Source organism: Acomys russatus, chromosome 11 (genome assembly GCF_903995435.1).
Source record: "Acomys russatus chromosome 11, mAcoRus1.1, whole genome shotgun sequence".
In the NCBI taxonomy this organism is placed as follows: Eukaryota; Metazoa; Chordata; class Mammalia; order Rodentia; family Muridae; genus Acomys; species Acomys russatus.
Window position 1 is genome coordinate 60,625,875 of NC_067147.1, and position 23,613 is coordinate 60,649,487.

Sequence of the window (23,613 nt, forward strand, 5' to 3'; positions counted from 1 at the left end):
AGTATTTACACCAGGCGTGGTGGAGCATGCCTTTAATCCCAGCACTCCTGAGGCAGAGGCAGATAGATCTCTGACTTCAAGGCCAGCCTGGTCTACAAAGCGAGTTCAGGACAGCCAAAGCTACACAGAGAAACCCTGTCTCAAAAAACAAACAAAAAGTATTTACTATGTATAGTGTTTTTCCTGCATGCACACCTGCAGGGCAGAAGAGGGCATCAGATCACATTATAGATGGTTGTGAGCCACCATGTGGTTGCTGGGAATTGAATTCAGGACCTCTGGAAGAGCAGTCAGGGCTCGAACTGCTGAGCCATCTCTCCAGCCCACCAGGATTTTAGTTTAACTGGCTTTAGCCTGGAACTGCTCTGCAGGCTTTGCACTCAGGTTGGCCTGCCTCTGCCTACTGAGCACAGGGAGAGCTGCTTGCTAACACTTCCCACCATGTCTGCCTCCTGGGTGGGGCAGAAGCTACAGCTACGTCCCCTCTTCTAGCCCCAAGCCTGTCACATCACCTGCCAATCTCAGCCCTCGTTTATTTATTTACTTATCTATTTATATGTGCCTGCATGTCTGCGAGGGTGTCAGGTCCTCTGAAATTGGAGTTACAGACAGTTGTGAGTGCTGGGACTTGAACGCAGGACCTCTGGAAGAGCAGCGGTGCTTTAACCATTGAGCCATCTCTCCAGCCCTCCGCTTGGTTAAGATTCAGCACTGTGTCACTGAGCTGCTGCGCTGACACACAGCCTCTGCCCCATGGTTAAGACAGTTGTGCCCGGGGGCCGGAGGCCACACAGAAATCAGCCAGAAACTGTAGCTGGCACTAGACACTGACGTCTTTGGTTATGCGCCTTGTTCCAAACAGTGGCCCAGGCCCTGGAGCTGGGGTTACCTCACCCGGTGAGAGGTTTCCGAGGGAATGAGACCAGTGCATTAGTTCATCCCACGAGCCCGAAGATCAGAGTGCAAGTTGTGAGGATCCAATTTCCTCAGGTTCTGTGCCAGGAGGACAGGAGCACTTGGCACCTGGCCCTCAGTCCCCTTTGGCCTTGTCTGCTGCATTGTAAACAGGGTGTGCAGAAAGACTTGGTGACAAGCCAAGGACAGGCACAGGGTTTGTTGGCTGCAGGAGCCACTCCCAGTTCCTCAGGGAGATAAGAGCCGAACAAGGAAAGTGGGGGGAGAGGGACAGGAGGGGGTGCTTTCAGGAGAGAAGCTGAGGGGCAAAACTGCCCATTACAAAGTGCAGTTATGAATGAGGGGCTTTTCCAAGCCGGGCGCAGTGGCACACACCTGTCATCCCAGCGCTCGGGAGGCAGCGGCAGGCAGATCGCTCTGAGTTCCAGGACAGCCAGGGCTACACAGAGAAACCCTATCTTGAAAGGCAACCAACAAAAACCCATTTGGGCCATCTCCCAGGCGGCTTTGAGGCTTGGGGAAGCGGGGAGCAGCACGGGTGCTGTGTGAACATTGGGCGCAACACAGGAAGGGTCTGGTCTGGACTGGAGACCCACTGCGTGATGCTAAGGCACTGAGAAATTAAGCTGGCCTGAGTGGGGCTTTTGCTCTCCCTCCCTAGCCACCTGCTGCCTAGAGAGACATCTGGAGAGTCTCACAATCAGCCAGATAGTAGAAAAAATACCTTTTTATTATTAGCAATAAATCATTCATTTAATGTGGGGTGTGTACCAGGGAGAGCTAAGTGCTTCCACATGGATGAGGGAAACGTGCAAGAGGACGGGTCACAGGGCATCCCCCATGTCCAGACTATACACAGCGACAGGAACAGAGATCAAGACCATGTCCCTCACGCCCTCCCAAGCTTGTCCTTCCAGAAGAGTCTAAACGTGGTCCCTAGAGGTGCCAGGGCATCTGGAAGTGCTGGGCCGGGAGTGGAGTGCAGTGTGTGGCCTCAAAGTTGTGTAGGTGTTTCCGGGCCTGAGGAGAAGAGGCAGGGCAGGTAGGTGGAGGGCGCCTTGCCCTCTGAACCCACCCCCCCTCCGAAGGATTCCATGCCAAGCCCTGTCTAAGCCCCTCCACGTAGGCCCTTCCCCTCACCCAAGTCCTGGGCTCACCAGAAACAGTGCCAGCTGCCTCCGTCCATCTGCACTCATGTCCTCCCCTGCAGAGAAAAGGCCCTCAAATCCGGAGTCTGGGACCATCCCGCCCCGACTCCTCACACCCCTCCCCACCCTGCTTACCCACACTCCAGGGGAAATCGGGCCCGTGCTCTGCCTGGTAGGAACGAAGCACAGACAGACACCAGTCCTCCTCCACCTCCCAGCGACTGTAAATGGAGGCTGGTGGGAACAAAGGAGTCCATCGTCCATCAGCAAGCTCCCGTGCCAGGCCCTGCCCGCCAGCCTCCCGATACCTCACCTTCCTCCAGCTGGGAGGAGGCCTCCAGCCACTGCCTCACAGCTCTGAGCCCCTCCTCCGCCACGACTCGCGGATACCTTGGGACAGAGTGGAACCACTTGACTCCTCTGCCCCTCACTGCGTCCCCTCGCTGGTGTGAGCACTGAGGCGTGTCCTCCCCCAGCCCTCACCGGAACTGCAGGAGCTTCAGCAGGAGGTCATTGCCTCTGTTGGACATGATGTCCTCTGGAACCCTGGGGCAACAAGAGTGACCCTGGTTGGGGGAAGCTGGGTCCACGGAGGCGGCGCGGGTGGGAGGGGAGGCAGAGCCAGGCACTCACGTGGTGGTGATGATCTCGTCCTTGGTTCTCCGGATCAGCAGCACAGGGCCCTGGAACCTTAACAGAGCAGCAGGGAGAGGGCTGAGAGCCAGGCCACAGCTGACCCTGGCGCCCACTGCCAGCCAGGCTTAACCCTTCAGGGCCCGATCTTGAGTGAGGACGCTCAGGGCCTCACACGGCTGGGAAGGCCTGGGCCAGCTGGAGTGGTGGCTGCTTACCCCTGAGCAACCAGTGCCGTGCGGTCCTCACCTGCACAGCTGCTCCGAGTTGTTGAGGTTGAGATGCTGCCTCACAGTCCTGGTCACCAGGACGCCTACAGTGGACACAGAATGGCAGGATGAAGACCTCGCCTGGGATAAAGTCCCCACTGCCCACTGGAGAGAAGCCCTGCTTCTCAGCCATCGGGTGGCCCAATCAGAAGAGCCCGATGCTAACCACTGCTCCCCCGAAGGACAGGCCTGGGAGCTGCACTTACGCCAGCTGTCGGGCATGACCTTCAAGGCCAAGGGCACCAGGTCATCGAAGGAAGCGTCCAGGATAACAGCACTGACGTCTGGGTAGGACATGGCTGCCCACGTGGCTAAAGTACAACAAGAGGAGATGGGGCAGCTCAGAAGAGCCAATGGGGACCAGGCTCCCTCTTACCCACTTCCAACGACCTTTCTGAAAACTTCCACCCCGCTTGGGAGCCACCAGTGCTGTTGGCCACATCTGGGCACGGATAAGAGTCTGTGTGGGGTGGGCTGGCAGGTACCAGTGAAGCCTCCGATGGACCAGGCGTAGAGGACGATGTCCTGGGGCTGGAAGCCCAGGCGGTGGATGGCGAACTGAAGGACCACATCCATGGCGTTGGCCTCGTTTTGTGGGAACGGCACTCCCTGCAGGGACATGAGCAGAACGGGGGGGTGGGGGTGGGGTCAGCCAAAGGGCTGCCCCTAGTGGGGCGCTCTGCAGCCCGCACCCTGCAACATCCACTGCACCCACTGTGCCCTCTGCCTGCCACGGGAGGAGAGCTGCAGCTCCTCCGGCTCCCCAGCACCGGGCAGTGGGAGGCCCTGCAGAAACAGGCACCAGCTCCCTCTCCCCACAGCTGACCAGAGGAAGACACAGGATTCCAGAGAAGGACAGGTCTCCAGAGAGGGTCTCACCGTGCTTCCAGCAAAGCCTGGATGATTCCAGCCCAGGACAGAGTATCCAGCTGTAACACAGGGGGTGGGGGTGGGGGCTGCGTGACTGAGTGGGGAAGGGAGGGGAGGGGGAGCAGGACAAGCATGACAGAGCCACAGGCAGCCTGGGGAGGAGAGTATGGTCAGCAGAGCTGGAGTGACTTCCCTCAGTGAGACTTGAACCACACCCTGATCGGCTGGAGGTCAGGCCGGGGGAGGTGACAGCAGTGTGGGAGGGGCACATTCAGGTCAAAGCACAGAGATAGGAGATGTGAGCCAACACCTACCTTCCAGGGGTGTGGAGACACAGCCCACCTCATAGAAGCCTGCATTCCCCTCACAGCAGATCACCTGGGGAGGAAACAGAAGGTCTGGGAGGGTGCTGGGGTGAGGCAGTCTGTACAAGGGGCAAAGACCCCTGAGGCTGAACTCAAGCCACGCAGCACAGTGACCACACCCCCTGGGATGCCACCAGGGAGACCTCTAACAGGACAGGATACAGGATTGGGGACAGCAGTGGAGGACGCAGGAGTGACCCAGGTGTGCAGACACCTCATCTTCGCTGTTCTCCATGCTACAGGCTGAAGCTCAGAGTTGGTGGCAGATGGCAGAGCCAGCACCAGAGCCCAACCCCCCAGACGCCTGTGCAGTGCTCTTCCCAGGCCAGGGCCGCCTTCAGGACACAGAACGCTGGGGCCTGGCTGCCCAGCTCAGGCTGCAGCACGGCTACTTGCTGACAGCCACCGTGTGTGTGTACACACACACACACACACACACACACGCTACTGAGGACTAAATATTGCATGTATCCATGTTTTTCCTTGAGATGGGCTCTTGCTAGGTAGTTCAGGCTGGCCTGGAACTCAAATCCTGCCTGGCCCTCCTGAGTGCTGGGATCCAGGCCCGCACCACTGTCTCATCTGTTATTTGTTGTTGTGGGACAGGGTCTGCATATCTTGGTCAGGTCCTGAGACAGGACAACTTCAGCCTCGTCTGCTCCTGTGCTGGGATGGGGCAGTGTGCACCACGCCTGGCTGTGTGTGCGCCTCCTGCACTCCTCAGGCTCTCCACAGCTCTAGCCCAAATAACCAATCCTTTCCCCCTCTGGGGCAGGGGACTGACTCCAGCAGGGTGGACACACTGCAGCGCTGCGCCCAGGCTGCTATGATGTTCTCATCTTTAGAGACACAGGCTGGCTGCAAACCCCCCATGCAGCAAGGAGACCTTACTGTGTGTGTGTGTGTGAACACTATAGCACACACGTGTGCTCTGTAGCACGTGTGCTCTGTAGCTACAGCACGTATATGTTGTGGTCAGAAGAAGAAAACCTCCCTTGTCACTCCTCACCTTTGACTTCGATGTAAAAGGAACTTCTATTTGCCTGTTTCGGCTGCTGTCTCAGAGGCTCGCTGCCCCCGACTGCTGACCTAGGCCTAGTCCTGGAAGCTTTGAGTCTCTGTACTATCTAACCCAGGCCTGAGACTTAGGGCTTAATGAGCTCACCCTTTCCTGTTCTTTCTGAGCCCTGGGCTGGCTGGTTCAACTCAGCTGTTGTGCCTCGAACTCCTCTCCCAGCTGACTTATTCCATCTGGTTTTGCTCTCTGCCCCTAAATTGCTCTGCTTGGCCTCAAACTAACTCCAGCAATCTGCTCTAATCTTCCGGCTCCTTCTGTCCTCATCCGTGTCTGGCTTGTTCCCTCACTCAGCCTCTCTCTGTAGAACTAACTGTCCTGGTGACACTGCCTCTCACCCTATCCCCTCCTCTGTCTTGCTCCCTTAAGTCACTTCCCTCTCCTCTCTGTTCTCATGAGTTGGGTGAGTCCTATTCTGTCAAATCTTCTCTGATTTGTCCCTTATTCTGCCACTCAATTAGGCATCACTTTCAAACATGGGTGCTTCCCTCTACAGACTGTACCTCCCTTGTTTGGCATTAAAGGTGTGTACCACATGCCTGGACCTCAGCTTTTCTTTACTTGAAACTTGCTCTAGACTATGCTGGCCTTGAACTCAGATCGGCTTGCCTCTGTCTCCTGGATTATGCGTGTCTGTATTCCAGCCGGATCAAACAGACCTAGGTCTTTGGATGAGATCTCTTGCCAGAGCAGCCATGTTCTGAATTAACATTCCTAAGCCAGGCATGGTGGCACAGGCCTTTAATCCCAGCACTTGGGAGGCAGAGGCAGGTGGATCGCTCTGAGTTCGAGGCCAGCCTGGTCTACAAAGTGAGTTCAGGATGGCCAAGGCTACAGAGGGACCCTGTCTCAAAAACCCAACAAAACAAAACATTCCTCGACACTTGGAGGCAGGGTCTTCTTGCTGTCTGTGACTATGCTGCATGTGTCAGACTGTACACAGCTCTGAAGACCAGACAGAACTCGGGACTTCCTGCTCGCATGGCAAATCCTTCACTCAAGGAGCCGCCCACCCAGCCCTGAACTTCTCACCCTCTTGTCTCTACTCCTGGGTGCTGGGGTTACAGGCAAGCACTCTAGAGCTCAGTGGGTACGGGCTGGTGTGAGACCTGCATGCAGCTACGTGGGCATGGCAGCCAGCTGCACCCGTCCCCATGTGCCCCCCCCTTTGCCCCCCCCCTCAGCTCTCCTGTGAAGAGGCCTTGGTGGATCTGGAGTGTGCCTTATTTCTAAGTGTGGTCTCACAGGGAAGGCGCTGTAGCACGGGGGCTCCAGTCTCCACTGCCCCCCATCATCCCCTGTGGCCCCAGTCTCCACGGCCCCCCATCATCCCCTGTGGCCCCAGTCTCCACTGTCCCCCATCATCCCCTGTGGCCCCAGTCTCCACTGCCCCCCATCATCCCCTGTGGCTCCAGTCTCCACTGCCCCCCATCATCCCGTGGCTCCAGTCTCCACTGTCCCCCATCATCCCCTGTGGCCCCCAGTCTCCACTGTCCCCCATCATCCCCTGTGGCCCCCAGTCTCCACTGCCCCCCATCATCCCCTGTGGCCCCCAGTCTCCACTGCCCCCCATCATCCCCTGTGGCCCCAGTCTCCACTGTCCCCCATCATCCCCTGTGGCCCCAGTCTCCACTGCCCCCCATCATCCCCTGTGATCCCCAGTCTCCACTGCACTCATCATCCCCTGTGGCCCCAGTCTCCACTGCCCCCCATCATCCCCTGTGGCCCCAGTCTCCACTGCCCCCCATCATCCCCTGTGGCCCCAGTCTCCACTGCCCCCCATCATTCCCTGTGGCCCAGTCTCCACTGCCCCCCATCATCCCCTGTGGCCCCCAGTCTCCACTGCCCCCCATCATCCCCTGTGGTCCCCAGTCTCCACTGCCCTCATCATCTCCTGTGGCCCCAGTCTCCACTGCCCTCATCCTCCCCTGTGGCTCCAGTCTCCACTGCCCTCATCCTCCCCTGTGGCCCCAGTCTCCACTGCCCCCCATCATCCCCTGTGGCTCCGTGCCCCTTCTCACCAGCTTCTGGCCCTGGGGCTCAGCTGTCCCCCGGCGATCCACAAACATGGTGTCAATCTCGTTGCCATCACAGGCGAGCAGTTTTGCTCGACGCCCATTATACTGAGTAAGGAAGTTGCAAAGACCTGGTCATGAGGGGCCCACATCCCCTTAGAGGACAGGCCAGCAGCAGGCGGGGCCTCACCTCTTCCACCAGTCGGGCCTGGCCCTGCAGCAGCACAGGCATGAGGGCCTTCTGGAGCAGGTACACAGATCCGGGGTACAGCATGCGTCGCCCCAGGGTGTGCGCGACCAGATAGCTGTGGGGACATGGGTTAGTGAGCCCCACCAGCAGGGTCCAGGACTGACCTGTTCAGACTGGGGCATGCCAACATTTTTCTCTCTTGGCCCTCGATTAAAAGCAGTGTGAGCCTGGTATTTTCCAAGCTCTTCTCTTTTATTTCTCCTTTTTTTGAGACAAGGTTTCTCTGTGTGGCCTTGGCTGTCCTAGACTCCCTTTGTAGACCTGCCTGCCTCTGCCTCCCGAGTGCTGGGATTAAAGGTGTGTCCACTTTAGGATTTTAGGAATGGGGACATAGCCTAGGAGCAGAGCGCATGCCCAGCATGTGTGAGTCCCTGGGTTTAACCCAGCACTATGAAAACCAACCCAAGCCATTTCCTATTGCGGCCTAGTACAGTTCAATTACACGGACGCCCCTAGGCTTAGAAGGTCATATCTTTTAAAAATCGTGAGTTGGAAATAAGAGGCTGCAAATGCACTTGACGCCCATTACCTACTCAACATGACAGTGGAGTCACCACAGGGAGGAAGAGCACTCTCACCTCATGGGGCCGTGGCTCACACAATACACTGCCCACTGCTAGGCCAGGAAAAGATAATTTCTAAGCACAGTGGACAGATACAGTTATGAAATATTCTGTTAATGCATAAAAATACAACTTATTAAAATCTCTCAAGGGCCAGCAGGATGCCCTCTGGGCAAAGGCGTTTGCTGCAAGGCGTGGCAACCTGAGTCCAGTCACCCCTTGGCTTCCACAGGTGGAAGGAGGGGACTGCCAAGTGCACCATGGCGCATGAGTGCCCTATATGTGCTAAGTCCTCACCAGGTGACATCTGCTTACTATGCACAAACCGTCCCCAGCAGCAAACGACAACAAAATGGTGGCTCCTGAGTCACTTAAGTGATTTCCAGACTGAGGAAGCCAGGTGTGGTAGTGCACACATGGACTCCTAGCACATGGGAGAATCAGGAGCGCAGGGCCAGCCTTAGCTACACCACGCGGTCAAGGACAGCCTTGGCTACATGAGGACATGTCTCAAATAAGACAGCAACAGGTCAAGATCTGTAGCCTGGAAGACACCGAACTAGATCACACAGACAGCGACCTGGCTGTCATGTTCATGGTGACAACACCTACCACAGCTGTCCAAGCTCAACAAATGTTTGCTGAGTGTGTGGACCCACACAGACAAGATGTGCTAAGCACTGCTGCAGAACAGCTTAGTCGCTTGTGTCCTCAGAACACTGCGCCACCTGCCAACATGCCCTCAGAAACCTCAAAGCTGGTCACCCTCTGGGACAATGCAGGGTGTCATCAGCCGGAGCTAAGCCCACCCCTTCTTGGTGCCCATTCCCAACACCTGCTCTGGGCAACGTAAGGGGCACACTGAGCAAGGGCAGGTGGGTGTCTGTGCACCTAGGGCCAGTCTGACCCTATCAGCATCCAGGACTAAGCTCTCTCTCCAGCAGGCAGGTAAAACAGCAGCCTGTGATGGCCCCACAGCCACCTGTGTATGAACCTGGCCCATGGGGGGGGGCACTATTAAAAGCTGTGGCCTTGTTGGAAATGTGTCACCATGGGGGTGGGCTTTGAGGTCTCCTATGCTCCGCTCAGCTCCACCCAGTGTGGCTCACAGTGCTGCTCCGTGAGCATCAACACAGAACTCTTGGCTCCTCCTCCAACACCATGTCTGCCTGCACGCCACCATGCTGTTAATGGACTACAGCTCTGACACTGTGAGCCAGCCACAGTGAAATGCTTTCTTTTCCAAGAGTTGCCATGGTCACGGTGTCTCTTCATAGCAGTGAGACCCTACCTAAGACGCGGCCATTCCCAGTGTTACCAGTTCATCTCAGCAATCTGAGAAACTGAGGCACAGTGGGGCCTCCAGGAGCAGGGGACAGAACAATCACAGCAGCACACTAGGACCCAGTAGCAGCGAGGGCTTTTCTCTTCACTGCAGTGCCCGCTGCTCCTTCAGCTGCTGAGGGTCTGGCATCAGCAGACCCATCTGCCCCGAGACTGGGCCCCCAGAGCTTTTCCCACAGGAGATACGCAGAGAATACAGTCCTAGACCCCATAAGTGACAGGTACTGTACAGCGAAGTTCATAGTCCAGTGGCATGGCCTGTGCCCCCCTTGGCCCGGCAGCTCCCCACCCCACTCAGCCACAGTTCCCCACCTGGTGATTTGACAGGGAAGCTTCTTGACCCTGTTGAGAAATGTGTCTGCTGTTCCCCGGTGCAGAGGCTCTGGGCGAAGCAGGGCCACACCCCTGCGGGAGGGGCCACCTCGGGACCCCTTCCTGAGAAAGAGAAAGGAAGGGGACAGTCAGGAGCAGCAGTCTAGACCCAAGGTGTTGGAGGAGAGCACTGGAGGATGGGAGAGAGCACTGGAGGGTGGGGAGAGCACTGAAGGGTGGGGAGAGCACTGGAGGATGAGCAGAGCACTGAAGGATGAGGAGAGAGCACAGGAGGGTGGGGAGAGCACTGGAGGATGACGAGAGAGCACTGGAGGATGAGGGGAGAGCACTAGATGATGAGGGGAGAGCACTGGAGGGTGGGAGAGAGCACTGGAGGGTGGGGAGAGTGCACTGGAGGATGAGGAGAGCGCACTGGAGGGTGGGGAGAGCACTGGAGGATGGAAGAGAGCACTGGAAGATAGGAAGAGCACTGGAGGATGGGAGAGAGCACTGGAGGATGAGAGAGAGTACTGGAGGATGGGGAGAGCACTGGAGGATGAGGAGAGCACTGGAGGATGGGAGAGAGCACTGGAGGATGGGAGAGAGCACTAGAAGGGAGACTCTAGGGGAGAGTGGGGTGTGAGATTGAGCCCATGAAGGGAAAGAGCTCAGCAAGGGCAGCCTCACCGGCTGCTGGGCTCCTCCCAGTGGAAGTCGACGGGCCAGCTCCTGAAGTCGAAGTTATAGTTGGCCAGCTGCCTCTGTGGACAGACAAAGATGGATAACTGTGGGGAGGCCCAGCCTCAACACCTTCATCCTGCAAGGCCTGTCCCCATGTCACAGGGAGGCCAAGTGCAGGTCAGCACGCTCTCACTCATGGATGGAAAGATCTAACAGGAGCACAGTGTTGGGATAAGGCGGCTGCCCTGCCCCCCACCCCACCCCAGCCCATCTGCCCATCTCCAGAATTCCTAACCCTGCCTTCCTGAAAATCCAAAGCTGGGGTAGGGTGCTTGCTTAGCATGCATGATGCCCTGGGTCAATCCCCAATGGTGGCACACATCTTTAATCCCAGCACTCGGGAGGCAGAGGCAGGTGGATCACTGTGAGTTCGAGGCCAGATTAGTCTACAAAGTAAGTCCAGGACAGCCTGGGCTACACAGAGAAACTCTGTCTCGAAAAAAGGAAAAAAAAAAAAAAAAAAAAATACAGGGAATTTAAGGCTAGCCTGGGACAGAGTGAAATCCTGTTTAAGGACAGGTCATGGTAGCATATACTGTGACCTTACCCAGGAGGCCAGATGATCACCAGAAATACTAGGTCAGCCAGGGCTACACAGTTTTAAGGCTGACTTAAAACTACAACCACTTAAAACACAGACACACTTAAGGTTGACTCATGGCAAGGGCAGTGCTTCTGTGCAAAGGTGGGGAGAGGGTGCTGGCTGGTCACATGACCCTCCTCCCACCTGGTCTATATAGAGTTCCAGGACAGACAGGGCTACACAGAGAAACTGTGTCTTGAAAAAAAAAAAAAAAAAGACATAAAGAATCCCCCCAGCAGACCAAACTGACTGAGAGAACACCCATGCCCACAGTGGTTCCTGTGCCACTCAGGATTCAGTGTCACCCATAAACACCTGTGCCCGTGTCACTGTGGCACTCAGGGGTCAGTGTCACCCGTAAACACCTGTGCCTGTGTCACTGTGGCACCCAGGGGTCAGTGCCACCTGTAAACACCTGTGCCCGTGTCACTGTGGCACCCAGGGGTCAGTGCCACCTGTAAACACCTATGCCTGTGTCACTGTGGCACCAGGGGTCAGTGCCACCTGTAAACACCTATGCCTGTGTCACTGTGGCACCAGGGGTCAGTGCCACCTGTAAACACCTGTGCCTGTGTCCCCATACTACTGTGGGCCACAGGGTGTGGGCAGTAGGGCTACATCCATCTCCACAATTCACTGTCCTCCCCCACACCCAGAGCTCCAAGGTCTCTATTTTGAGGACTATTTATTTTTTGCCACAGAAATGTTTTTGACATTTTCAAAAATAACTAAAAAAGAGCAACAGAAAAACTATACAAAAACATAAATGACAAAACAAAATAAAATGAAGCAGCCACTTCTGCCAGACTCGGCCCAGATCTACGCCCAGCTCTCAACTCAGCCACTTCCTCACTCTGAGAAAGGTCCTTTTCCTCTTTTTGCCCCCCTTTCCACAGATGTAAAATTGAGGGTCATTATGCCACTTCATGTGGTGATGAGAGGGCTGGAAAGGGTGAGTGCAGCCAGCACAATACCTCACGCCCCACAGAGAGTGATGACGCATCCCTGTGAACACCGGTGTGGCATGGTCCCTTCATACCAGGAAGGGGCTTTCTGAGGCCTCAGGGCCGCATCTCAGAGATAATCGCGCTCCAGGACCAGAGGGCCAGGCCTGGCACAGCTTAAAGGACACAGCGCCCTGCTGGCACTGCTCTGCTGTCGGGCACAGGAGTGGATGCACCTGCCCATCTTGTTCCAGGCCCAAAGAAAGCTGGTGTGGTGTCTACGGCACACAAAGAGGTAAGCACAGAGGCTCCTGTGTTGTGTGGCTCTTGAGCATGGAAGTCAGGATGGAACATCCTAACCAATATCCACCAGGAGAAGGGAGCACAGCACACTGAGAAAGGGCGTGGCTGTACGCAGCAGAGGACGGGCCTGGGCCCTGGGGGCAGCAAGACACACATTAGCACTCTTTCTAGAACTTCTCACCTTGTTTTCTGCAGACTGGTTCCGGTGTGTGGCTTCCAGGATGGTGATGAACTGTCGGTACTGGGGGTTAGTCCAGCGGCCGATGCCTGGAGAGAGAGGGCAGAAAATGTACAGCTAACTGGAAAGCCAGGTGCCTAGGCATCAAGAGAAGAACCGGAAATGGGCAAGCAGGCCCTGGAAGGAGGAGGAGGAGGAGGAGGAGGAATGGGGGCCTCTTATGTGGGGAAACAGAACTTGCTCTTTCCTCCTCACAGCAACTGCCTGCAGGACTCTTCTCCTGAGTCTTCAGGTTTTGTATTAATAGTAAGAATTATATTGTATGTGTGAGAGTGTGTGTGTGAGTGTGTGTGTGTGTGTGAGTGTGTGTGAGAGTGTGTGTGTGAGTGTGTGTGTGTGAGTGTGTGTGAGTGTGTGTGAGAGTGTGGGTACACAAATACTACGGCAGGAATGCGGACGTCAGAGGACAAGCTTCAGAAGTCAGTTCTCTATCCACCGTGGGATCTGGAGACCAAAGTCAAGTCTCCAGGTTTGTGCAACAAGCACTTTACCTGCCAAGCCATTGCACCCACCCTTTTGACTCTTTGCTGGCCTGGAACCCATTATGTCATAAAGTCTGGCCCAAGAGACCCACTTGTTTTAGCCTCCCAAGTCCCAAGACCCCAGGCAGCAGCACAGCACACCTGACACTTGCTCAGTTTATTTCCTTTTGTCTTCAACAAGGGCTTTAGCCTGTGCCCAGGCTGGCTTGCAAGTCATGACAATGGCCAGGCTGGCCTACAGCCCTCAGCAGTTCTCCTGCATCGGCCTCCCATGTACTGCAGCCTGGCAGAATGTTTCCCTTGCCCTGTGCTGGACAGTCCTGACCTGACCGCTCCCTGCTGACAGCGGCTTCCTTCCTGTCCTCGTGAGGCATTCCGGCGCTTGCTTTCTGCATGACCTCAAACCCTGCCCTGGTGCCAAGGCTCTGCCCACAGCCACTTCCCCACCTCCATGCCTGCATCTGCCCCGTGACGCCAGTTACTGAGGCAGCTCTTCACTCCCGACATAGGAGGACAGAGCTCTTTTCCCCTCCCTGACCTGGCAGGTGCTGAGTGCTGAGGACCATCCTACCCACAGGACGGGCAGGAAGTAGGAAACCCAGCTCCTGGCCCTGAGAAGGTCTGTGCTTGAGACTGGGGTAGGACTGGGGAAAGACAACAGACCCACATGTCAGAGGGTAAGTGCTGCTACAACAACAACAACAACTCCGGAACTCCAAAGCATCAATACAATAAGGAGAAAAGCAACAGCTGAGAGGGGGCCATGTACAATGCTGTCAGTCATGCCAAGTCTGTAAATGCAGGTGGGTGTGGTGAGGTGTGCCTATAGTCCTGGGCTACCCTGTGGTGGGGTGTGCCTATAGTCCTGGGCTACCCTGTGGTGGGGTGTGCCTATAGTCCTGGGCTACCCTGTGGTGGGGTGTGCCTATAGTCCTGGGCTACCCTGTGGTGGGGTGTGCCTATAATCCTGGGCTACCCTGTGGTGGGGTGTGCCTATAGTCCTGGGCTACCCTGTGGTGAGGTGTGCCTATAGTCCTGGGCTACCCTGTGGTGGGGTGTGCCTATAGTCCTGGGCTACCCTGTGGTGGGGTGTGCCTATAGTCCTGGGCTACCCTGTGGTGGGGTGTGCCTATAATCCTGGGCTACCCTGTGGTGGGGTGTGCCTATAGTCCTGGGCTACCCTGTGGTGAGGTGTGCCTATAGTCCTGGGCTACCCATGGCCAACAGACAATCACAGGCTATAGAGACGGCTCCGTGATTAACAGCGCCAGGCTGTTCCTAGCACCCACACATATGACTGTAACTACGCTTCATGCTACACAGCGTCCACTGGCCTCCGAGAGAATCTGTACACATGATGCACTTAAGAAAATTCAGAGCCAGGCGTGGTGGTGGTCGCCTTTAATCCCAGCACTCGGGAGGCAGAGGCAGGCGGATCGCTGTGAGTTCGAGGCCAGCCTGGTCTGCAGAGTGAGTCCAGGACAGCCAAGGCTACACAGAGAAACCCTGTCTCTAAAAAAAAAATTCAGGCACATCAACCACATTAAAAAAGAGACTAAACAAACTCTTTAAAACGCACAGTGTGGAGCCAGAAAGATGGCCCTGTGGTCAGAGCACATACAGTCTTCCAGGGCCCAGAGCTCAGGCACACCTGACTCCTCTGGCTCCCCGGCACCTGCACTCATCACACACAGCTACACACAGACACACATTTATATCAGTAAATTTTTTTTCCAGAGCTGAGGACAGAACCCAGGGCCTTGCGCTTGCTAGGCAAGTGCTCTACCACTGAGCTAAATCCCCAACCCCCAGTAATTTTTTTTTAATACAAACTAAACATGTAACCATCACCCAGGTCAAGAAAGAGAACACTGGGGCTGAAGAGAGTTGGGTTCCCAGCACCCACATCAAGTGGTTCATGACAGACTGTGATGCCAGCTCCAGGGGATCGAGGAACCTTGTCCAGCATTCATGGGCACCCCCCACATGCACACTCCCACACACGCACCCCCCACATGCACACTCCCACACACGCACCCCCCACATGCACACTTCCACACACGCACCCCCCACATGCACACTCCCACACAGTACCCCCACATGCACACTCCCACACACACACCCACACACACATGCACACTCCCACACACGCACCCCCCCACATGCACACTCCCACACACGCACCCCCCACATGCACACTCCCACACACACACCCACACACACATGCACACTCCCACACACGCACCCCCCACATGCACACTCCCACACACGCACCCCCCACATGCACACTCCCACACAGTACCCCCCACATGCACACTCCCACACACGCACCCCCCACATGCACACTCCCACACAGTACCCCCGACATGCACACTCCCACACACGCACCCCCCCCACATGCACACTCCCACACAGTACCCCCACATGCACACTCCCACACACGCACCCCCCACATGCACACTCCCACACAGTACCCCCCGACATGCACACTCCCACACACGCACCCCCCCACATGCACACTCCCACACACACACCCACACACACATGCACACTCCCACACACGCACCCCCCACATGCACACTCCCACACAGTACCCCCGACATGCACACTCCCACACACGCACCCCCCCACATGCACACTCCCACACAGTACCCCCGACATGCACACTCCCACACACGCACCCCCCACATGCACACTCCCACACAGTACCCCCCACATGCACACTCCCACACACACACACACACACACATGCACACTCCTACACACGCACCCCCCACATGCACACTCCCACACACGCACCCCCCACATGCACACTCCCACACACGCACCCCCCACATGCACACTCCCACACAGTACCCCCCACATGCACACTCCCACACACGCACCCCCCACATGCACACTCCCACACAGTACCCCCGACATGCACACTCCCACACACGCACCCCCCCACATGCACACTCCCACACACACACCCACACACACATGCACACTCCCACACACGCACCCCCCACATGCACACTCCCACACAGTACCCCCCACATGCACACTCCCACACACACACCCACACACACATGCACACTCCCACACACGCACCCCCCACATGCACACTCCCCACACAGTACCCCCCACATGCACACTCCCACACACGCACCCCCCACATGCACACTCCCACACAGTACCCCCCACATGCACACTCCCACACACGCACCCCCCACATGCACACTCCCACACAGTACCCCCCACATGCACACTCCCACACACACACCCACACACACATGCACACTCCCACACACGCACCCCCCACATGCACACTCCCACACAGTACCCCCCACATGCACACTCCCACACAGTACCCCCCACATGCACACTCCCACACACACACACCCACACGCACATGCACAGTTGCATGCGTGCATACTCCATACATATATGCACGTAAAAATAAGTCTTAGAAAAAGAACACTGGTTCAAGGCCAGGCTGAGCTGTCTCAAAAAGAACAAAAGAGCCAGGGAGGCTGGAGCTCTGCCCGCCTGACAGCCAGAGTTCAAGCCCAGGACCTGCACGCCAAGAGGAGAGAACTGACCCCATCAAGTTACCTCTAACCTATGCATGCATGAACACACACAGGCAAAAACTTAAAGAATCCAATGAGGTTTTTAAAAAAATGGGGCTGGAGAGGTGGCTCAGAGGTTAAGCACACTGACTGCTCTTCCAGAGGTCCTGAGTTCAATTCCCAGCAACCACATGGTGGCTCACAACCATCTATGATGTGATCTGGTGCCCTCTTCTGCAGGTGTACATGCAGACAGAGCGTAATAATAAATCTTTAAAAGAAAAAACAACCCTCTTTTAAAAAATGGCAGTTTCTCAGAAAAATTGGAATAGCTCTACCTCAAGACCAAGCTATACCACCCCTGGCCATACACACACAGGATGCTCCACCATACAAGGACACTTGCTCAACTATGTTCAGAGCAGCTTTGTCTGTGACAGCCAGAAACTGGAAACAACCTAGATGTCCCTCCATCAAAGAATGGATAAAGTATATTTATACAATGGAGTTACTCAGCTATTACATTGCGTATACAATGTTGTGCCTGCATGTGTGACTGGCTACAAGCTCTCATTGTAGATGGTTGTGAGCCACCATGTGGTTGCTGGGAATTGAACTCAGGACGTCTGGAAGAGCAGACAGTGCTCTTAACCTCTGAGCCATCTCTCCAGCCCCCAGGTGAGACTTTCATGGAGGGATTGGACACCAACCCAACCACAAAATATTAGACACAATGTGTCCCGCCTACAAGATGTGCAGGGGTAAAGATGGAGCAGAGATTGAGGGAGTGGCCACCAATGACTGGTCCAGCCTGAGACCCCCGCATGAGAGGGAGCCCACGCGACACTGTTTCTGATATTCTGCTGTGCTGTGACAGGAGCCTAGCGTAACCGTCCTTGAGAGGCTTCACCCAGCAACTGATGGGGACAGACACAGAGACCCACAGCCAGACAGTAGGCGGAGCTTGGGGGATCGTGGAGGGGTCAGGAGGAAGGACTGTAGGAGCCAGAGGGGTCAAGGACACCACAGGAAAACCTACAGAATCAACTACCCTGGGCCCATAGGGGCTCACAGAGACGGAACTGCCAGCCAGAGAGCATGCGTGGACTGACCTAGGCCCTCTGCACACATGAAACAGCTGTGCAGCTGGGTCTTCACTGGGACCCCCGAAGCGGGGCTGTCTGACTGCACTGCCTGCCTGTGGATCCCTCTCCCTAACTGGGCTGCCTCCTCTGGCCTCAGGAGAAGACGCGCAAGTCTTACTGCAACTTGCTGAGCTAGGGCTGGTTGATATCAGGGGAGGACTGACTGGGAGGAGAGTTGGGAGGGGAAACTGTGGTCGGGATGTAAATAAAAACAAAACAAAACAAAGTAAAACAAAACAAAAACCACAACAGAGGCACCGCCCACCGGGGTCTCCCCACACCCTCCTGTCCTCTGGGTCTCATCCATTCTGACCTTCACTTACTGAGTCCCACAGTGTAGCCCAGGCTGGCCGGGGACTCCTTCTTACTCAGGCGCTGAGAAAGGAGGGCAGATGTTCATGCTTCTCTGCGCCTTTTCTAAGTGAAAACTAGTGTCGTCCCCACAATAGTGTACCTGCCAGTGCCTATAGCGCTGACCTCGCGATGTCCTCACGCACATTAAAGTTTACAGCCAGGCCTGGAGAGACGGCTCAGAAGTTAAGAGCACTGACTGCTCTTCCAGAGGTCCTGAGTTCAATTCCCAGCAACCACAAGGTGGCTCCCAACCATCTATAGTGAGATCTGGTGCCCTCTTCTGGCCTGCAGGTGTACATGCAGGCAGAGCACTATACATAATAAATAAATCTTTAAAAAAATAAAAAATAAAAAAGTTTGCAGCCACTGGTGCTGTCTCCAGCTGAGAATTACTTAAGTGGGGCGTGCTGTGTTCCTGGTCACGTATGTCGCCTGCTCACACGTGGGATGTATTATAAGCTACTTGAGGAGGGCGCACACTTAGGCCACTCTCAGTTATTCCCCTCAGGGCTATGCTTATTATTTACACAGTTTCAGACACAAACCCGGCCCCCCTCTCCCTACCTCGGAGGCAGGCCACCCCTGCCAGGAGTAGCAGCAATGTCCCGGCATAGTGAGAAAACGGCACCACCTTAGACAGACTCAAGTAACCTGGGAGGGAAGAGAAACAGCGTGAGACGCGCTCGGGCTGCCAGCAAGCCTCCCCAGCTTGCCCACCAGCAAGCCTCCCCAGCTTGCCCACGACCTCCAGCCCAGGCCCTGTCTGCTGCTTAGCCATTCCCTGAAGAGCAGCGGTTCTCAAACTGTGGGCTGCAAACCTCCATCTCCACAGATATTTACATTACGATTATAATGGTAGCAAAATTAGTTATGAAACAGCAATGCAAATAATTTTATGGTTGGGGTCACCACGAAATCAGGAGCTATGTGGAAGGGTCACAGCATTGGGAAGGCTGAAAACCACTGCCTTAGAGGAAAAGACCCTGGTGAAGAGGAAAGCCAAACCATCCTCAGGGGACCCGCTTCCTCTGGGAAGCTGATTCCCCTGGCAGCGCCCTGCCCACCTCGTGCCCATCACCTGTGAGAACACACTGACCTTTCCTGTACAAGTAGAAGAAGGCGAAGGGGGAGGAGTAGTAAGAGACGGACCAGAAGACTGAAGCCTGCAGCAGAGACAGACACGGCACTCAGTGCGGCTCTGAGCACGCTGCTCCGCCCTGCCCAGGCCCTGGCGCTGAGCAGGACCTGGGGACCATCACTCTAAGCAAATGTACTGTTCCTGACATCATGCACACAGTAGGGACACTAAGCAAATGCTTTGTCCATGACATCACGCACACAGTAGGGACACAGACATCTGTCTCGAGGTAGTGTGTCCGGGCATGATGGAGGCTGACGTAATTTCATCACACTGAAAACACCAGGCTCCCTGTCTACTCAAGTTAATCAGGCCTTCACATTTGGCCCCAATCAAGACAGTTGAAGGCTTTGTCCCCAAGAGATGTGAGAGTGTCACCATAGGAACTCTGCCAGCGAGAACAGCCGTCTCTGCAGCAGAAGAGTTTGGTTGCCAAGGCAGACAGGCCACTGGGGCCTGCAGGACTCAGAGACCTGCAGACAGCCCCAAGGGTAAACCTGGTACTCTCGGGGCGCAAACTACCCTAGAAAAAGCTTACATGAGGGGGAATTCCTCAGAGGGAATGCCAACCGTGTGCACTGGGGACATGCTGGTGCTCTCTGCAAGTTCTGCCATCGGAGCCTCCCGGGATGGAGAGAGCAGGCGGGCCTGACGGGAGCTACCAGGTCACATATGCCGGAGCTGACTTACCAGTGCCAGGATGCTGTCAGCATGTTTCTCCAGGGCGCGAGGCTGATAATACGTATCCTGCCAAAACAGATGGCCCGTTCAGGACCCTGCCAGTCGCAGGCCCTTCCTCGCTCCCCGAAGCCCTAATGTGTGCCACCTGGCCCTATCCTCTCTGGCCGTTTCTCTTGGGATGCCCCTGGCCCCTACTGACGCTTCCCTTCCCTAGCCTGACCTCTGCACCTGAAAGCCATCACCGGGTGCTGGACTTGGAAGCAAAAGTGAAACTGGCTTTTCCCCCAGAACACAGCTATAAACATGAGTGTGTGTGTGTATATGGGGAGAGGGTAAGAGTGGAAAACGAAAGACTCCATGACAATTCTAAGAGGGAAGAAATAGCATGTGGCATAGGAAGAACGTGGCTATGTGTGGGCACTTTGGAAAGGCCCCTTGGCGCAAACTGCCACCAATAAAAAGGGAAGAGAGCGTTTTTTCAGGCAGACCACCACCTGCAGCTGGCGTGGCTGCAATAACCCTGGTCTTCAGGCTTTGGGGGTGCAAGGAGCACACGTGGATACATGACATGCACAAGTCAGATTAAAGAGAAAGCCCCAGCACTCAGGAGGCAGAGGCAGGTGGATCTCTGTGAGTTCGCGGCCAGCCTGGTCTACAAAGTGAGTCCAGGACAGCCAAGGCTACACAGAGAAACCCTGTCTCGAAAAACAAAAACAGAGAGAGAGAGAGAGAGAGAGAGAGAGAGAGAGAGAGAGAGAGAGAGAGAGAGAGAGAGAGAGAGAAAGCCCCGGGGGAGGAAAAACAAATTGGGAGTTATGGGGGCAAAAGCCGTCAGTGCGCGCAGGGGGCTCCACACTCAACTGGGACGAGCCATGAACTCTGACAGTCAGGGGCGGGAGACGGGAAGGGGGCAAAGCACGCCCTGGGGCGGGGGGCGAGAGGAAGTCCTCCAAAGCCGGCTTGGCTGGGAGCCGGGAAGCGCCCGCGGGCGGGCAGGCTGCGCTCGCTCCCCCGTTCCCGGCAGTGGGCGCGTCCGGCGGGCGCGGGCCCAGCGCGGTTTGGACCGCACCATGTTCTCAGCCGGGGGGGGTGGGGCTCGACTCACCCAGGAGCTGGAGGAGGGGGCGGGGACGGCGGTGGGAGTCTCGGGGACGCTGGCCGCGGCCCGGTCGGTGTCCCTCTCCCGGTAGATCTTGTAGAGCCGGGGACCGAGGACGCAGCTCAGCAGCTTCGCCATGGCCCCGGCTCCCGCCGCTGCTCCTCGGCCTCAGGTCCCCGCCGGGCCCGCCCTCGGCCTCCGAGGCGCTGCGTGTGTGACGTCAGCACGTACCGGCCCTGCCCCGTGGCGGCGTCCGGCGTGGCGTCCTGGCCGCGAAAGAAGGGTTCCGCGCAGTTTGGGCCTGCGGTGCACGGACGGTCGTGAATTAGTCGGAGGCGTGCTGAACCCATGGAGTAATAATGATAGTAACAATAATAAGTAATTAATAATAATGATAATATAATTCCGCCATGCACTGTGGTGCACATCTTTAATCCCAGCACTCAGGGAAGCAGAGGCAGGTGGTATCCGTGAATTCAAGGCCAGCCTGGTCTACAAAGTGAGTCTAGGACAACCAAGGCCACACAGAGAAACCCTGTCTTGAAAAAAAAAAAAAAAAAAAAAGCCCAACTGAAGTTTCTCAGAGATGCTCAGCGGTTAAGATTGCTTTTTCCAGAGGACCCAGGTTCAATTCCCAGCACCCACATGGCAGCTGACAACTGTCTGTAATTCGAGGATCCAACACCTCACATTAGACTTACAGACAAAACATAAAAAAACAACAAACAAACAAACAAAAACAGTGGAGCTGGAGAGATGGCTCAGAGAAGAAGAGTACTGTCTCCTCCATGGTGGCTCTCAGCCATCTATAATGTGACATGATGCCCTCTTCTGGCCTGCAGGTGTACATGCAGGCAGCGCACTCATACAAATAAATATTTTTTCTTTTTTTAAAAAGTTATAGCTGGGTGTGGTGACACACACCTTTAATCCCAGCACTCGGGAAGTAGAGGCAGGCATATTGATGTGAGTTTGAGGTCAGCCTGGTCTACAAAGCGAGTCCAGGACAGCTAAGACTACACAGAGAAACCTTGTCTCGAAAAACAAAGCAAAGCAAAAAGACAGTTATGCTAGGCTTCTGGTGGGACTGGGAGGAGAGGAGGGAGGGGAGCTGATATCAGGCTGTAAAGCAATTTTAAAATAAATATATAAATGAAGAGAAAAATATGCCCTGGTGTGAGTGAACCTTTTTTTTCTTTGCCTAACCCTTAATGTCAGCATGGTCTGCAACGATTGCTGGGTGAGAGAACCCTGGGATATTGAGAGAGACAGAGACAGAGACAGAGACAGACAAGGAGACAGAGAGATTTATAGATAAACCTATAAAACAGTTACTGAAAGAGGTAACCCGATCTGCCCAGTGTAACAGCACATGCCTTTAGACAGGCAGGCGTGTTGGCAGATGGCTATCCTGAATTCCAGGCCACCTTGGTCTACATATGTGGCGAGTTTTAGGCCATTCAGGTCTATATAGAGAAACGCTGTCTCAAAGTGCAAGGTTGGAGGCATGTGTCACCACCACACCAAAATTCTTTCCAATTTTTAAAAATTAAGTTGTGTGTGCATCCATACAGGCATACAGCCTGCAAATCTGAGAGTTTTGGATTAGCGGCATTGACAGAGGAGACTTCAAGACAGTCTTGTATTGATTCCGTCACGTGGTTGCTAGTGGTCACTCTTACGCAGATCTATAAGGAAAAGAAGCAAGCCAGTGAGCAGCACCCTCCATGGCTTCTGCATCAGCTCCTGCCTCTGGGTTCCTGCCCTGACTTCCTTCAGTGATGAACTATGGTACAAACCTTTTCCTCCCCAAGTTGCTTTGGTCGTGTGGTTCATCACAGCAACATCAACCCTAACTAACACACTTCACTAGGGCTCCCCCAGGTCTGTTTTTGTTTGTTTTATATTTTTGTTTTGAAACAAGGTCTCCCTCTGTAGCCCTAGCTATCCTGGAGCTCACTATGTAGACCCAAGTGCTGAGAATAAAGGTGCATACCACCCTACCTACCTTACTTAGGGTTTCTATTGCTGTGATGAGACCCCAGGACTGGAAGCAACTTGGGGAAAATGGTTATTTCATCTTCCACTTCCACGTCACAGTCCATCATGAAAGTAGTCAACGCAGGAACTCAAGTAAGGTGGGATCCTGGAGGCAGGAGCTGATGCGGGGCCTGTGGTGGAGCGCTAGCTCCTGGCTTGAGTAAGCACTGAGCCTGCTTTCTTATCCCACGCAGGACTGCAGGTCCAGGTGTGCACCATCTGCAGTGAGCAGAGTCCTCCTACAGCAATCATCAACCAAGACCGTTCCCTGCAGACGTGCCTGTAGGTCAGTCCTACGGAGGCGTTTCCTGGATTAAGATTCGTTTTCCCCACAGGGCCCTAACGTGTAAAGTTGACATTAAAAACTAACCAGCACACTGGGCGTGGTGGTGCACACCTATAATCCCAGCACTTGGGAGGCAGAGGCAGGTGAATCGCTATGAGTTCGAGGCCAGCCTGGTCTACAAAGTGAGTCCAGGACAGCCAACGCTACACAGACAAACCCTGTCTCAAAAAAACAAAAACAAAACAAAACAAAAACCCCAAACCTAA

General features: G+C 55.2%; 1 protein-coding gene across 1 annotated transcript; it reads right to left on the reverse strand.

The window, feature by feature from the left end:
* Window positions 1-1,608: 1,608 nt before the first annotated feature.
* On the reverse strand, window positions 1,609-21,222 carry Abhd16a (abhydrolase domain containing 16A, phospholipase). The gene is made up of 21 exons (XM_051153529.1): window positions 21,028-21,222; window positions 19,932-19,988; window positions 19,200-19,266; window positions 18,668-18,754; window positions 12,512-12,597; window positions 10,447-10,520; window positions 9,760-9,882; window positions 7,481-7,595; window positions 7,297-7,398; window positions 4,150-4,213; window positions 3,845-3,894; window positions 3,451-3,574; window positions 3,172-3,276; window positions 2,946-3,009; window positions 2,697-2,753; window positions 2,547-2,609; window positions 2,377-2,453; window positions 2,199-2,297; window positions 2,073-2,119; window positions 1,806-1,935; window positions 1,609-1,754 (listed from the first exon to the last, which is right to left on the reverse strand). The coding sequence occupies exons 1-20, from the start codon at window positions 21,157-21,159 to the stop codon at window positions 1,852-1,854; spliced, it is 1,677 nt and encodes a 558-aa protein (XP_051009486.1). The 5' UTR covers window positions 21,160-21,222; the 3' UTR covers window positions 1,609-1,754; window positions 1,806-1,851.
* Between the last annotated feature and the right edge of the window lie 2,391 nt (window positions 21,223-23,613).